Raw genomic sequence first — 16,644 nt, forward strand, 5'->3', positions numbered from 1 at the left:
CAGTATCCGTAGCCAGTCTTGTTAATGACCTGGCTGAGGGGATTCAGAATTATCCAGAACAGCAGTGGGGACAGAGTATCTCCTTGGTAAATCCCACACTTGATGTTGATTTGTGCAACTGGCTTGGAGTTGGCTTCTAGTGTTGTTCTCCACATACCCATGGAGTTCTTGATGAAGGCTCTTAGGGCCCTGTTGATCTTGTACAGTTCTAGGCATTCCAGGATTCATGTGTGAGGCACTGAGTCATAGGATTTCTTGTAATCAATCCAGGCGGTGGGTCTTACAGTCTTGAGTGACCGCTCTACCAGTAGCTGGTGTTTTGCCCCCCCGGTCTCTCTGCCTATCCCTATCCCTTTCTGGGCCTCGGTCATGTATTGTGCCACATGCCTATTCTTCTTAGCTGCTAAGATGCGTGACAGGAGTTTCCATGTTGTACAGGTTATGGGCCAGTAGTTGGGATCGGTCCGTTCTGGGGGTCCTTGGGGATCTGGAATGTCTGGCCTTCAGTCAGAGATTCTAGATAAGTCTTAGCCTCTAGCAGCTGGCTCATTTGTTCTGCCAGGCACCATGGAGTCAAGTTTGCTTCTTTAGGCAGTAGGTGTGAATCATGTCAGGGCCCGGTGCTGTCCCACTCTTCACGAGGCCTCAGGTATGGACAGCTTGTTGCACTTCTTAGGCACCCCTTTTTTCATCACACCTTTCTGCAGTTCTAATAGTTGGCTGACTTCCCTCCGTACTGCTTGATATTAGCCTCTAGTCGTCTCACCCACGGAGGGTACTTACTCAATGTGGGTGTTGATCTTATGGCCAAGCACCTCAAAGATCACTGCTGCTGTGGTATACATCAACTGATTAGTTTCAGTGATGGTCGAAGAAAGGATTATCTGTAGTACCTCATTCACATCTTCTAGTAGACTTTCAGAGAGTACTTCATGTAGTCTTGGTAATTGGTCTCGGGGGGTCCAGGTTTCCAGCTTAGCCATGACCTTCTTTTTCAGGTCAGCTGCTCTGGCATGTTATTGGGGCTTGGTATCCAGTGTCATCCTGGTTCCCCCTGTTGTACCTCATCAATCCCTAGTTGTAATAGCAGTTGCTTCTTGCAGTCATAGACGTTGCAATACCAAGTGCAGACACAGAGCTACTAGTTGTTTCAAAGTCAGCCTGGATGTTGCTAAGAATACATAGGTCCCACATCCTCTTCATGTAACCCCTTGTTAAAACAGATTATTTTCAAACAAGTATAAAGTCAAAATCTGCCATTACACACAGCAGCTGTTCCCAAATAGCTTTGGAAGTGAATGGGCATGAAAAAGCCATAATGTAATGACTGTAGCCTGATCCTTCCCTGCACAGGGAACGCTAACAGCCAACAGCAAGTTGCTTCGCACAATACTCACAGCAACAACAACAGTATAATAGAGCCAAGTTAAGAGGCCATTAAAGTGGATGTTAAATCATAATTAAACTGTTAAGCCCTGGGCTGGAATTTAGACCAGCTGACACATGTCACAGATGTTTGAAGAAACCTGGAAACCCTGGATGGCCTGCAAAGCTCAGGTTTCAAGCTGTTCCTAACACTCAGATTCAGACATATTTGTCTACTCTTGGCTCTGTAAAATATCAATGAGGGCAGATATCCCTAATATCTAAGCACACTGCTCTGGTGGTGAGCACAGAAACTCCACCTCCCTGCTTTTAAAACTTCTCTTTATGAGGGGCAGCCAATTAAAAGTAAGCTGGCTTAAAGGAGGGTGGCCTTTCAGAAGGAAGGAATGGCTTCAGTCACACACAAAATAAATTAAGGGGCTGCACAACAACCCAGAATAAGATAAGTAAGGATCTTTTTGAACTCTGAATAATATATACCTACTATAGTACAATTCAAGAATAAGAATATAAAATATAATATAGACTATAAAATTGGAAATTAGCAAGCACACTCAGCATTTAAAAGCAAAATTCACTCTACGATAATAGTTTTGATGAACAAATTGGAAAACCTGAAATCTGAATTGTGAAATATGGGAAAGTAGATAATTTTCAAAGTGGAAAAATCTTGTTTGTCATCTTATGTTTGTTGAAGTTTAGTTTGGAACTGACTCCTGTTCGATTGCTTTTGAAAAGGAAGGATATACAGAACTAGGGCTGCAACAATTCCTCGAATGACCTAAATAATTTATTATCCTATCATGACTCTTCTATCACTACAACTGACAAGTGATCGGTACCCCGCACACTCCGCCCCATCGCAAATACCAGACTCAGATTTTTTTTCCTCTCACTAGATCGTTGCACTATAGTATTATTTCACAGCAATTATTATTGCTATTAAACATAAAACCACAGGAGCTGGGAGCAGCCTTGTCATGCTGACAATACGATATGTAGGGAGTTCTGATCAGATCAATAAAACACCTGGATTATTACGTTTTTGTTGTATATATATCTTTTTACGTGATTTCAGGCACGACATTTAGCTAATTAAGATTAGCAAGCTAATGAAGAGGATGTGAGACCTATGGATTCTTCAACATCCAGCACAGAACAACACCAAAACAACTAGTAGCTCAGTGCTCCAACACTTGCAAGTAACAACTGCTGTTGCAACTCGTGATTGATGAGGTCCAAAACAAATGCTAAGTTAAGGGGGAGCCAGGATGTCAGGTCAGGAGGGAGATGTCATAAGCTATAAGATGAACAATGGGCACAAGGTGTAGTACCCTCCATGGAGAAGAACACTTAAGACCAAGGTCAAGGCAGCATGAGGTCAGCCACCTACCAAAACTGCAGAAAGGTGAGATGAAGAAATGGGGGCCTATGTAGTACAACAAGTCCTTAGAAACTGCCAGGCAAAGACTCACAGCCTTGGCTAACTGCTTGAAGAGGCATACCAGAGAGATAGAAGCCAGGAGAATAAACCAGATGTTCTCCACTGCACCATCCAAAGTGTACTCTCGGTGGCAGGGGAACTATATGAGAACAGCTCCACCAAGGCTGGAAATGGAGCAATACTGGAATAGCATATGGAAGAAGGATGCAACACACAACTCAGTGTCTAGTGGATCTAAGAGCAGCAACTTCACCTGCAGCTGGTGCTGACTCAATTTCACTGTGACACTGAATGCCACAGCAGTTACCAGCATCTCTTGTGCCTTTTTACCAGCGTCATGACAAAAAGTGATCATTTGCCAAAAATTGACTTCCGGTATTTGCTAAAAATTGATGACCTTTTGGCCCATAATCTGTGAAACGTAATATATCTTTCATGAATGATCTAACATAATTATCAACGACGCTTGTTGCTCTACAATTCATGACACGCATCAAAACAATACAATACACACATCCATCCATTTTCTTCCTCCTATCTGGGGTGGCATCAGTGGAGCCCAGACCTCCATCTCGCTCAGCCTCCTCCTCCAGCTTACCCCTGATTCAGGCTTCAGCCGCTAAGTGGCCGATGTTGCTGCGTTTATACCTGTGCAGGTGTGTGTGTTAATTACCTTTCTTTCAGTCATGCGGTGTCGGCCGACAGAAACATAAAATGCTGGCACTTTTTTCACTCCTGGGTCCTACTCTCAGTGTTTTCAAGGCGCAAACACATTTGTCCCGCTAGTCTTCTCACTTCTTTGTACAAAACGGACATGCAAAGAAAGACGGGTGTTTCTTTGGAGATGCGCTTACGTTATGGCATTTTTCTATAATGATGTAAGGGCTGCAGCTCCATCTGGTGGTAGATGGCTGCAAAACATTTAGGACAAACATTTACCAGCACTGGGTTAATTAAAACCTTAATAATTAGGCTAACCGACTAGTACGTCTTGTACCGACTAGTAACAGTAGCAACGACTAGTCGTCTAGTCGAGTAATCACGCACATCTCTAGCCATAACCAATTGGCTGGCATAATATACAGGAACATATGTGGTGAGTATGGCCTGGAAGTCCAGAGGTCAAAATGGGTAAATTGAGGTAATTTCTTAAAATTGAAAAGATTTTGTGTAATATGACAATATTTTCTTTGCATTTCTCCATTTTTTTTCCTATCGTTTGTTTCATAAGCTGAGTGGAAATCTTGTTTTTTATTAGCCAACTTCTTGATCTTTTCTTACCCTGTGTGTTTTATTTCCACTTTTGAGTACATTTGCTATACAATAGTTGCAAATTTTTAAAAAGCTGAAATTTAATCTTTAGATCAAAGTCTCAGTTTTAGGCTTTTAGCAATAATTAAGGTCTAAGAAATGCATTGTGCCACTGAGCTCTTGCAGTGTACAGAGGTGTATGAAACCTCCTGTCTAATGATAGCTGTGTTCATTTTGTGTGTGTCTTCACATGTTTGTGCATATGCATGCATTTATGTGGGTCCAATGTGTTTCATCAAGTCTAAATAGCGTAGAAACCTTTGTAAGCCAATATTTGATGTAATGTAAGTATGTATGGCTTTCAATCACGCTCAGCCTGAGGCGGTCTTTCATGCTCTACACATGCTATATGCTATACACACGCACACACACACACACGCATGTACGCACACACACACACACACACCTGGTTCGCTGACAGGCTGCTCTCTCTTTGCCTCACCCATCACTGTTGTGCATACTCAGCTACAGTATGATACTTCCTCTATTCAGGTCCTTGAAGATGTTTTTTTTAAAGGGCTGCTTATGGGCATAGTTAGGACTTGAGTACAAATTGTGCGAAGGCCCTATTGTAATTGCTTTGTTTATTATTATTATTGTGACAACTAACTAATTGCCTTTTTGAGATACTAAACATGCTCAAAAACTCATGAAATTTTGTGTGTGCGTGAACTTTACATATTTTAATGATATTGTGCATGGCACTCCAAAATGGCTCTATAGCCCCACTTTAATTTGAGCCCCTCCATTGTGTTTCACATACATGTATGAAATTTGGGACACATTTGTAAAATGTCAAGACACACACAAAGTCCTTTTGGAGCAATGCCTTACTCCTACTCCACCATGTAATTAATTGAATTGAATTAATTACTACTAACTATTCCTAGGATTTTGAATGGATCAACTTCATATTTGGTCAGTTTAAACAATGGGCATGGGTGAATCTCAATTGTGAAACGGGTGAGTCTTTGTTTAAGGGCATGGCCGTGGTGCCATGGCAAATTTCAATCATTTGTCATGAAATTTTAATTGGCTGTCATTCACACATACATTAGCTAATCTGGACCAACCTTCTACAGTAGAATAAGGCTCTGCCCCTGAAAACATCCATGTGACAAGATTTAATGATAGTTGCAGGGCCACCTAGTGGGAACAGAAAATGTCATGTTTTACACTTCAAGGGGGTTGAGCAGAACCATCTGAAATTTGGCAGGAAACCTTTAAGGAGTTGGTCTGGCATAATTTTGAAACCTGTTAGTTTTGCCGTGAAATTGCTTTAACTCACACAGACATTCTCCAATCTGCACCAAACTTAAGTGGTTTGATAAGAGTGCCACCCTGCACACACTGATATGCCAATAGTCAACAATTGGTAGAGTGCCAACTAGTGGCAACAGAAATGCCATGTTTTATTCTTTGATGTACTCCTCCTCCCAGTTTCACCCCATCTACCTCAAAAGTGGTCTGAATATGCATCAGACCTTGATGATGATTCATTGCGAAAATTGTGAGTTTTAATTTAACAGCACACCCTGCTGGCAAGCCAATTCTCCATGAAACAGAAAGTGCTTGATGATGGGCTTGTAAAGCTCAAAAAGTCATGGAATTTGGCACAGACCTGTGTCATGATCTAAACTTTGATGTTTGATTGCTCTGATCATTTAATATGGCAAAATGGCTCCAAAGTACCACCTAAATTTCTTTTTAAAAATCAGCCCTGGTTTCATCTGTGTATCACAGGAAAATTGATATATTAAATGATAACATATTACTTGGGATACAACATTTCTTTTATTTTACTTTACAAGAGCATCTGGCCCTCACACTGTCTAGCTGGTAGCTGAAGGAAATGAGTTTTTATGAAGTTCCAAATATACTCATGGTATATGTTTGCTCTTATCATCTATACATTTAGTTGCCTGAGAAGTCTGTCTTAGACTAGAAAATAAACATCACTGATTAATGGCACAGAAGCTCATGATGTTTGGTGTCATTGAGAACTTGGTGTTCTCACTGGGGAACGGTCAGCCACTCCTGGAGACTACACAATGATAGAATGGAGACTCCGAGGTCATCTGAACACCCAGCTGTTGAAATTCTCTGTTTTCCACATTTCTTGTTTTGTATATGATGTAATCAAGACTGATAAAGCTGTGACTATATGAAATACTGAGATGAAGAAGAAAGTGTGAGCACTTCATGTCATGTTCAGTAGCACACTGGCATGGCGTGCACTTCTGACCCAGATTAATCTGTAAACTGTGTAACAAATGGCTAATTAAATTATATAATTGGACTCCTTATTCCATTGCTTTGTGTCATTCCTGTTCGATAAACAAACAAGCAGAATCCTAAAAGGCTTAAGCAGCAGCTCATATTTTTTCAAATTTCTTCATAGCCTACATACAAAATACATACCATATCAGTTATATTTTTTTTTCCTTTCTTTGGTATGGTTCAGTCCTATGAAAATCAATTTGGAAAAACCTGAAACTTCATTTGGCATTGTGCAGATACTTAATCACTTCATGTAGTGTACAACTTCATGTTCAGTTTAGAGAAATGGTTGCTAGACTTTAAGGGGTTGATAAAAAAAACAAACTTGTCAGAAAAAATGAGGACTCAAACATTAATGTGGTAAGAAACACTTAATATGACAGAAACCACACCAGGTAATTTGAAGTGTGCTTTGTTTTGAGCTTCTTTTTAAGTAGCTGGCAGGGTTTATAACACCAGCTTCAATTCATAATTTAATTTGGTCATTATTAGAATAGACTTTTAAGTCTTAAGTTTTGGTTTACAATTGTCGGTTTACAGCATGTTTTAAATGCATGTTTTAAATGTATTCACTTCTGGGGAATATGTATTGTAATGTATGTACAAGTTGTTGTACCTTACTAAAATTGAATGAAGAGCAAATATTGTCACAGGCATGTGCATGCATAAACCTGGTGATGTAGAAAATGCATAAATGTAAACCTTGATTTTTATTTGCTGCTAAGTCTGTTCTATTATGCTGGAATTAAGGATAATGGAACATAGAACACACAGCAAAAATACCTGTTAAATTAATAAAGTTAATTTCACTGTGAACTGCTGACAAGCTAAAATGCTTCCCCATGTCCTTTATTTGGCTATGGGACAGTAACCTTTAATGTTTAAATGTATCCAGTTTAAAGGTTCAGAGCCCTAATGTGCAGCCATCACCTTAGAAGTTAACACCAACACTGAGAACGCACTCAGCATTAAATTAAATAACTCAAATTAAAATGCTTATTTAACTGCACTGTGGATTACATCCTCAAATCAATTATTTTATGCACAATTAAAAATGCCGCATTTTCGGGGTGGCTGTAGCTCAGGAGGTAGAGCAGGTCACCCACTGATCGGAAAGTCGGCGGTTCGATTCCTGGCTACTCCAGGTTGAGTGCCAATGTATCCTTGGTCAAGATACTTAACCCCAAGTTGCTCTCCGATGCAAGCGTTGGAGTGTGAATGTTAGATAATAAAAAAAAATCACTTGGCTTAGTTAATCATGGAAGTGCTTGTATGAATGGGGTAAATGTAAACATGTTGTATAAGCACTTTGAGTGGAAAAGCGCTATATAAGAACTAGTCCATTTATCATTTTACTGCTATATTTTATATTCTTTTTTATATAGATTTTTAATCACCATTTTATCATTATCTAATGACATCTATGGAGTAGGCAGCACTTATAGGGATACTTTTTTGCAGAAGAAGATTCATATGACACGCAAAATGCCCATTTTTATATGAGCGCACACAGAGCCAGAAGCAGAAAGCCCAGCTTAACAGACAATGTTAATAACCACTGTCATCATATACATCATCTCCAACTGGGATTTTAGGTTTTGTCGAACCAGCTAAGGCTGATTGAACTTTGTTCATATAATACCCATCTGTAAATGCTATATGGTGTAAATCAATATAGAGAAGGTTTACATTTAAAAGAAGAGTATAAAATATTACATAACATGCAGGATTTGAAACAATGTCAAATATAAAATTTCAAACATAGGAACATTTAAATGTTTTAATTTAAATGTACTAGAACTAGATTTGTCACCTGGTCATCAGAGATGGCCACTGTATTCTTGAAGATGATCCACTCAACAATCTCGCTGCATGGTGGCGTAGTCAGAGATCCATTATAGGTAAAGTATTTTTCGATGGAATTTGGGAGAAGACCTTGCAGACTGAAGGGTGAAACTTCGGCACTTTTTCCTGGACAACAGACAAATCAGCTTAAAAAATACACAACACACAAAAAGGTAAGAGAAAACACAAAAGAACCACCTGCTTTACCATATCTGCTCACACTGTTGATGCCTTCTATGATAGCAGTGTAGTTCATGTTGTCTTCAGTGCTCATCTATAAAAAGGAAAACATAATTGCTTCATATAAATCTCATATATAAATACAAGTTGAAAATGAATATTTTAAAGTAGACTTTACTTTGAAATCTACACAGACAAACAAACAAACAAACCACCCAAAATGGAAAACATCCTATAGCTCGAAACCTTAGTTTTGTATGAAAATGTGAAGGATTAAATTATTACTCAAAGCCAAACAATATGCAGACCTTTCATTCCAAAATTTACAAATGTAACATTATGTTATATTCAGTAAGGCTTGAAACTAGCAATTGAGCCCCTAAAGACACTAAGGAAGCAACCTACTAGTCACCCCCTGCTGACCAGTAGAAAGAATATAGACAGGTTTAAGGCACTAGCATTACCTTTATTTTACATAGCCGGAAAGATATGTCTATCTGGACAGCTTTTGTAACCTTAATTTCAATGGGAATATAAGTCTTTCACTAATTCAATTCAATTTTATTTATATAGCACCAAATCGAGGTGCTTTGTATTGTGGGTAAAGACCCGACAATAATACAGAGAAAACCAAACCCCCTATGAGCAAGCACTTGGCAACAGTGGGAAGTAAAAACTCCCTTTTAACAGGAAGAAACCTCCAGCAGAACCAGGCTCAGTGAGGGGCAGTCATCTGCCATGACCGGTTGGGCTGAGGGGAGAGAAAAAAAGACATGCTGTGGAAGAGAGTCAGAGATTAATAACAAATAATGATTAAGGTGCCGTTTACACGAAGCCGTTTTCACTGGAAACGGTGTCGTTTTGATGCGTTTCAGCCTTTCGTTTACACGATGGCATTTCAGAAACGATCCGCGTTTACACGAGGACATGTGAAACGATGAAAACGATGTAGTTCCCATGCCAGGCCACAAGTTGGCGTTGGTTTTCTCTTTGCAGTTTGTTTACGCAAGACGCGCATGCGTGGAGTGACACAGTAGGTAGTGCGGCAAATTGTTCATTACTTACAAAACGGCCAATGTGAGAGGTTTTGTGTGGACAGATGATGAGGTTGGATCGCTGCTGCACACAACGCTGAATTACAAAACGGTAAAAACACAGGAAAAGCATAAGAAGCACTCGTGAATCCGCGAGTACTGTTTATCAGTTTGCGCGTGCGCGAAATACTGGCCGTCGCAACCATAGTGCGCATGTGCGAGTCGAGCGTTTTCAAATCACCCCGGTTTCAAGTGTTTACACGAAAACGCAAGCCGGTGCGTTTCTGAAACGCTCCACTCTGGACCCCGTTTCTGAAACACATCGTTTTCACTCTGTTGTCGTGTAAACAGAAGGGCGAAACGCATCAAAACGACACCGTTGTCGTGTAAACGCAAGGCCGAAACGCATCAAAACGACACCGTTTCAAAATGAAAACGGTCTCGTGTAAACGGCACCTAAATGTCTGTGTAGATTCTCAGTTATCCAGGTCATAGTAGTCTCTGGAGCTTGAAAAATAATGATTAAATGCAGAGTGGAGTATAAACAAAGTAAATAAGGTGAATGAAAAGAAACAGTGCTTTATGGGCACCCCCCAGCAGCCTAGGCCTATAGCAGGGTCACATGATCCAGCCCTAATTATAAGCTTGATCAAAAAGAAAAGTTTTAAGCCTAATCTTAAAAATAGAGAGGGTGTCTGTCTCCCGAAACCAAGCTGGGAGCTGGTTCCACAGAAGAGGGGCCTGAAAGCTGAAGGCTCTGCCTCCCATTCTCCTTTTAAGTATCCTAGGAACCACAAGTTAGCCAGCAATCTGAGAGCGAAGTGCTCTATTTGGGTGATACGGGACTATAAGGTCTTTGAGATAAGATGGGGCCTGATTATTCAAGACCTTGTATGTGAGGAAAAGTATATTCTAGATTTAACAGGAAGCCAATGAAGAGAAGCCAATATGAGAGAAATATGCTCTCTCTTTCTAGTCCCTGTCACTACTCTAGCTGCAGCATTTTGGATCAGCTGAAGGCTTTACAGGGAGCTTTTAGGACAGTCTGATAATAACAAATTACAATAGTCCATCCTAGAAGTAATAAATGCATGAATTAGCTTTTCAGCATTACTCTGAGAAAATATGTTTCTAATTTTAGAAATATTGTGCTAATGCAAAAAAGCAGTCCTACATATTTGTTTAATATGTGCATTGAAGGACATATCCTGGTCAAAAATGACTCCAAGATTTCTCACAGTGTTACTGGAGGCCAAAGTAATGCCATCCAGAGTAAGTATCTGGTTTGACACTATGTTTCTAAGATTTGTGGGGCCGAGTACAAGAATTTCAGTTTTATCTGAATTTAGAAGCAGGAAACTAGAGGTCATCCAGGCCTTAATGTCTTTAAGACATTAAGGCGGTTAGCTGTTTAACTAATTGATGTGCGTCATTGATAGGTAAGCTGAGTATTATCTGCATAACAATGAAAATTGATGCAATGCTTTCTAATAATACTGCCTAAGGGAAACATGTATAATTAAATAGAATTGATCCTAGCACAGAACCCTGTGGAACTCCATAATTAACCTTAGTGTCTGAAGAAGACTCCCCATTTACATGAACAAATTGGAATAAAATGTTATGGTCAACATTATCAAAAGCTGCACTGAGAACCAACAGGACAAGAACAGGGATGAGTCCACTGTCAGAGGCTGTAAGAAGATCATTTGTAACCTTCACTAATGCTGTTTCTGTACTGTGATGAATTCTGAAACCTGACTGAAACTCTTCAAATAAACCGTTCCTCAGCAGATGATCAGTTAGCTGTTTTACAACTACTCTTTCAAGAATCTTTGAGAGAAAATGAAGGTTGGAGATTGGCCGATACTTAGCTAAGATAGCTGGGTCAAGTGATGGCTTTTTAAGCAGCGGTTTAATTACAGCCACCTTGAAGGCCTGTGGTACATAGCCAACTAATAAAGACAGATTGATCATTTTTAAGACTGAAGCATCAATAATTGGAAAGACTTCTTTGAACAGTCTAATAGGAATGGGATCTAATAAACATGTTGCTGGTTTGGACGAAGTAACTATTGAAGTTAACTCTGAAAGAACAATTGGAGCGAAAGAGTCTAAACAAGCACCAGCAGTGCTGCAAGCAGCCGAAAATGAAGATAAATCTTTGAGATGGTTATGAAAATTTTTTTCTCTAATGTCTAAAATTTTATTTGTAAAGAAATCCATGAAGTCACTGCTAGTTAAAGTGAAAGGAATACTCGGCTCTACAGAGCTCTGACTCTTTGTCAGCCTGGCTACAGTGCTGAAAAGAAACCTGGGGTTGTTCTTATTTTCTTCAATTAATGATGAGTAGTAAGATGTCCTAGCTTTACGGAGGGCTTTTTTATAGAGCAACAAACTCTTTTTCCAGGCTAAATGAGCATCTTGTAATTTAGTTAGACACCATTCCCTCTCCAGCTTTTGGGTTATCTGCTTTAAGCTGTGCGTTTGCGAATTATACCACGAAGTCAGACACTTCTGATTTGAGGCTTTCCTTTTCAGAAGAGCCACAGTATCCAAAGTCGTACACAGTGAGGATGTAAAACTACTGACGAGATAATCGACCTCCCTGGGAGCAGAGTTTAGGTAGCTGCTCTGCACTGTGTTGGCACATGGCACTGAAGAGCATAATGAAGGAATTAGATCCTTAAACTTAGTTACAGCACTTTCAGAAAGACTATCTGAACTGAGCACTAAATCAGATAAAAAGTCTGAGAAATCAGACAGACACACTGAGTAAGGACCAGGTGGACGATAGATAATAACAAATAAAACAGCTTTTTATTTTCCCAATTAGGGTGGACAAGACTAAGAGTCAGGCTTTCAAAAGAATTAAAACTTTGGGTCTTTGATTAATTAGTAAGCTGGAATTGAAGATTGCAGCTAATCCTCCTCCTCGACCTGTGCTTCGAGCATTCTGACAGTTACTGTGATTTGGGGGTGTTGATTGATTTAAACTAATATATTCATCCTGCTGTAACCAGGTTTCTGTAAGGCAGAATAAATCAATATGTTGATCAATTATTAAATAATTTACTAATAGGGACTTGGAAGAGAGAGACCTAACGTTTAATAATCCACATTTAATTGTTTTATTCTTTGGTGCAGCTGATGAAGCTGTATTATTTATTGTTTTTGAATTTTTATGCTTAAATAGTTTTTTGCTGATTTTAGCTTTGTTTTTTGGTGGTCTGGGAGCAGGCACCGACTCTATGGGGATGGGGTTTTGGGGGGATGGCAGGAGGAGAGAAGCTGCAGAGAGGCATGTAAGACTGCAACTGTGCTTCCTTTTCCCAACCCTGGGTAGTCAGGTTTTAGGAGGGTTAATAATTTGGCCAGATTTCTAGAAATGATAAATGGACTAGTTCTTATATAACGCTTTTCTACTCAGTCAGAGCACTCAAAGCGCTTATACAACACGTTTTTACATTTACCCATGCACTCCCATTCATACAAGCACTTCTATATTTTTACTAAGCTAAGTGCTTTTTAATTAACTAACATTCACACACATTCATACTCTGACAGAACGGTCGGAGAGCAACTTGGGGTTAAGTATCTTGGCCAAGGATACATTGGCATGTAGCCTGGAGTAGCCAGGAATCAAACCTTCCGATCAGTAGGTGCTCTACCTACTGAGCTACAGCCACCCATGGCTTTGAGAGCTGCTCCATCCAAAGTGGGATGGATGCCGTCTCTTCTAACAAGACCATGTTTTCCCCAGAAACTTTGCCAATTATCTATCAAGCCCATGTCATTTTTTGGACACCACTCAGACAGCCAGCGATTCAAGGAGAACATGTGGCTAAACATGCTCCTGGTCTGACTGGGGAGGGGCCCAGAGAAAACTACAGAGTCCGACATTGTTTTTGCAAAGTTACACACCAAATCAATATTAATTTTAGTGACCTCCGATTCCCTGCTGCTCGGGATCTGCTGGGGGGGAGCTAACGGCGGCTAAGCTACCATGGTCCGCACCCACTAGAGGGGCCTGTCTACCCATAGGATTTTCCAGGGTGCGGAGCCGAGTCTCCAGTTCAGAAAGCCTGGCCTCCAGAGCTACAAACAGACTACATTAATTACAAGTACCGTTACTGCTAAAGGAGGCCGAGGAGCAACTAAAAATGTGACACCCAGAGCAGGAAAGTGCAGGAGGGACATGAGAAGAAGCCATGCTGGTAGTGAGTCGTCTAAGAGCTAAGCTTCTAGCTGTGCTACGCTAGCAAATTTCTAAAAACAAATAAAGTGAATAATGTGAATACAGGTGATTCAGCAAAGAGTTTGCTCTAGATAAAGCAGGTGAAGATTACACTAAAATATGTTATTATCCAGATAAATCGAGCTATACAGATTAAACAGCTAACGGACAGCAAAACACCACTGTGCTCCAAAACAGGAACAGGAAGTGATACAATACCGCAGTGAGAGCCAACACCAAGGATCTTGGTGTTTTTTCTACATCTCTCTAATCTTTCTACATATCTCCCAAACAACTACACAAGTGACAGTGGTGAGAGAAATTTGCAAAGTATTAGAATAGAAATAGGATCATGGCGATTCAGGATGTTGGCCCATACAACACAATGACAGGCTGTAAGTTATCAAGAATCAAGAAGAATTTATTGTCCTTATATGCCAAGACATACAATGAAATTATGTTCCAGAACACCCATCCAAGAAATACAACCAACAAAACAAACAGGGAAGACAGGTGTCTGAGGTCATGTAGCCATTATGCAGCACTACCTTTAAGAAAAGAAAGAAAACAAACACTCAACAGGGTAGTTAGGTTCAAAAAAATTCATCTGGTACGAGAGGTTCAGAGCATTATGGAGCCAGATCCAAAGCTCCTAGACAAAACAGTTCGCTGATAATGATGGGCATCAGCAGGCCTGGTACGCCAGATCCAGCTCACACAAGTCACAAATAGGGCTGGGGGGGAAGAGCATCTGGTACACATTGACCCGGAGAGATATGATTACCAGCCTCAAGGCCGGCTAGGGAGCCGAATTCCTGATAATGCAGATGTTAATTTGGAACAGGCTGCTTGTTATTTTTTTAACAGCCTTCAGTTTCACTGGGGAACCCATTCAGTAAATCCAACAGTTACCGTCTTTGCTATACAGAGCCGAACTTTATCTATAGATCGTATCCCTTTCACCTGCGAGCACATTCACAGCTGGACTACGCAATCAGCTTGCGGCTCAGGTCCAACAGGCTCTGAGTCTGAATGGCTCTGCATAGGCCATCCATCTTGTTCTGCTCACTCGGCAGACGCCAGACTGCTGTCCAGATTTTCTTAATTTCCTGGTAAATCAGGTGTCCTCCAAGCCCAGACAGAAGAGATCCTGTTCCCAAAAAGCCAAATATGTATACGTCTTCCATGTCCTCAACCGATAGCACTGCAAGACACAGATCTCCACATGCTCCATGAATCCAGGACGTATCCGACCGAGTCTGTTCCACTAGAACATGCGGGCTCCCCTTTCCCCGATCTCATAGTGGAGATAATATGATCCATGGTGTTTAGGGTCCAGTTTGCCAGATCCATGTTGTTTCTTATTTGATCGATGTGTAAGAGAGGCACTTTCAGCAAAGCAGCAAAGCAGTTTGGAAAGGGAGGGCAGGAGAGAGAGAAAGATGTGACCGTCTCCGTCGAGAGCAGGAAGAAACATGCCTGATGAAAGCAACATCAGATCTGGATGAGAAATCTTTAAACCAATCTAGCAAGAGTAAATAATTTCAGAAATTCATTGCAGCTCTCTGTGAACATCATCCTGGACAGATGCATAATACCAATAGGTATTGCTTGCAGTGTTTGAGAAAAAATTCAAAGTGTTGAATTATTACACTATAAAGAGAAGCTGAATTAAAAGAATGGGAATAACAAAATAGGACTAAATTCAAAACCAGGGCTTTCATTATTACACTTCTTTCACCTTTTCCAACAAAGCCTCCAAGCTTTTTGAATTTTAAGAAAGTAAAAGAAAAAAAAATGAAATCATGAACCAGCTACTGACAAACTTGCTGGCAAGGCACAAATCTGGTAGTAAGCTTGCGGTTTTCCTACCCAAGCTTAAGTTGGAAAGATACACAGACATTGCCTGAAGCTTCATATGAGACATTTTTCTGAGTTTTGTTCCAACCTGACCTTTGATAGTTCTAACACGCCAACATGGCCAGAGGCAACATGACAGCACAAAGCAGACTGCAGGTTAAGAAAAGGCATGCATGACATGGAGTATGAACTGTGACACTGAATACGAGCACACAGATAAGAACACAGTAATGATAGTAAGCCAACAATACAAATAAATCTTCAAACAGTCTAATCACTGGGGTATTACTACAAATACCAGCTGTATCACTTTCAACATTATGATTTATTTCCTCTGACTTTTACATCCACAACAAAAAGTGCCCATAATCAAAGCTGTATTCTGAGTAAATGGACTGGATCTTATATAGCACTTTTCTACTCTACACAACATGCCTCATTCACCCATATTCACTTCTTTCTACACTTAAGTGCTTTCTAGCTAAGATTCACATACATTCATACTCTGGCAGTTGCATCGGAGAGCAACTTGGGGTTCAATATCTTGTCTTGCCCAAGGATACTTTGACATGCAGAGTGGAGCAGCCAGAGATCAAACCCCCAACCTTCTGATAGGTAGGTGACCTCTGCTACATCATGAACAAAAGTCACCCCAACAAAGTATTTACAATTCAAATGATTTTCACTCTCAAGTCAGATATTTTGTGAAAAGGAGTACCAACTCTCACTCACACTGTTCGACTATGAGAAGGTACCAGGTTTCCATATGATGTCCTCCTCCAGTCTTGAAAATGAAATCTCAAAACAGAAAGGCCCAAAATGCTTCTAGAGTATTGGTTCCTAGATTGTCACTGTTAGTTTGTGACAGCTAAAACAAATCATTAGCAACACATTTCTTTTGTATGACACATGCCCTTACCTTCATTGTCACGCTGTCCAAACAAATCTTATACCAAATAATAAGCCTCAAAGCCAGAAATTTATGAAAAACATTTAGTGTTTATGTGAAAATCCTGTCTCCTCTAGATTAGTTGTTTTGAGTTCAAAAACAATCCAAGTAGCAGCTC

At 40.2% G+C, this 16,644-nt stretch overlaps 1 protein-coding gene across 4 annotated transcripts in view; it reads right to left on the reverse strand.

Annotated features, from left to right (window-relative positions):
• The window catches only part of ptprz1a (protein tyrosine phosphatase receptor type Z1a), a 206,604-nt gene that overhangs the window by 68,482 nt on the left and 121,478 nt on the right, over positions 1–16,644 (reverse strand). For all 4 annotated transcript variants that reach the window (XM_030731182.1, XM_030731181.1, XM_030731183.1 and 1 more), the window contains exons 6-7: positions 8,474–8,540; positions 8,235–8,392 (exon numbers count right to left, since the gene is read on the reverse strand). In XM_030731182.1, coding sequence (XP_030587042.1) covers positions 8,235–8,392; positions 8,474–8,540 — 225 coding nt within the window. The remainder of the gene's footprint in view (positions 1–8,234; positions 8,393–8,473; positions 8,541–16,644) is intronic.

This window comes from Archocentrus centrarchus, chromosome 6 (genome assembly GCF_007364275.1).
Source record: "Archocentrus centrarchus isolate MPI-CPG fArcCen1 chromosome 6, fArcCen1, whole genome shotgun sequence".
Lineage (NCBI taxonomy): Eukaryota > Metazoa > Chordata > Actinopteri > Cichliformes > Cichlidae > Archocentrus > Archocentrus centrarchus.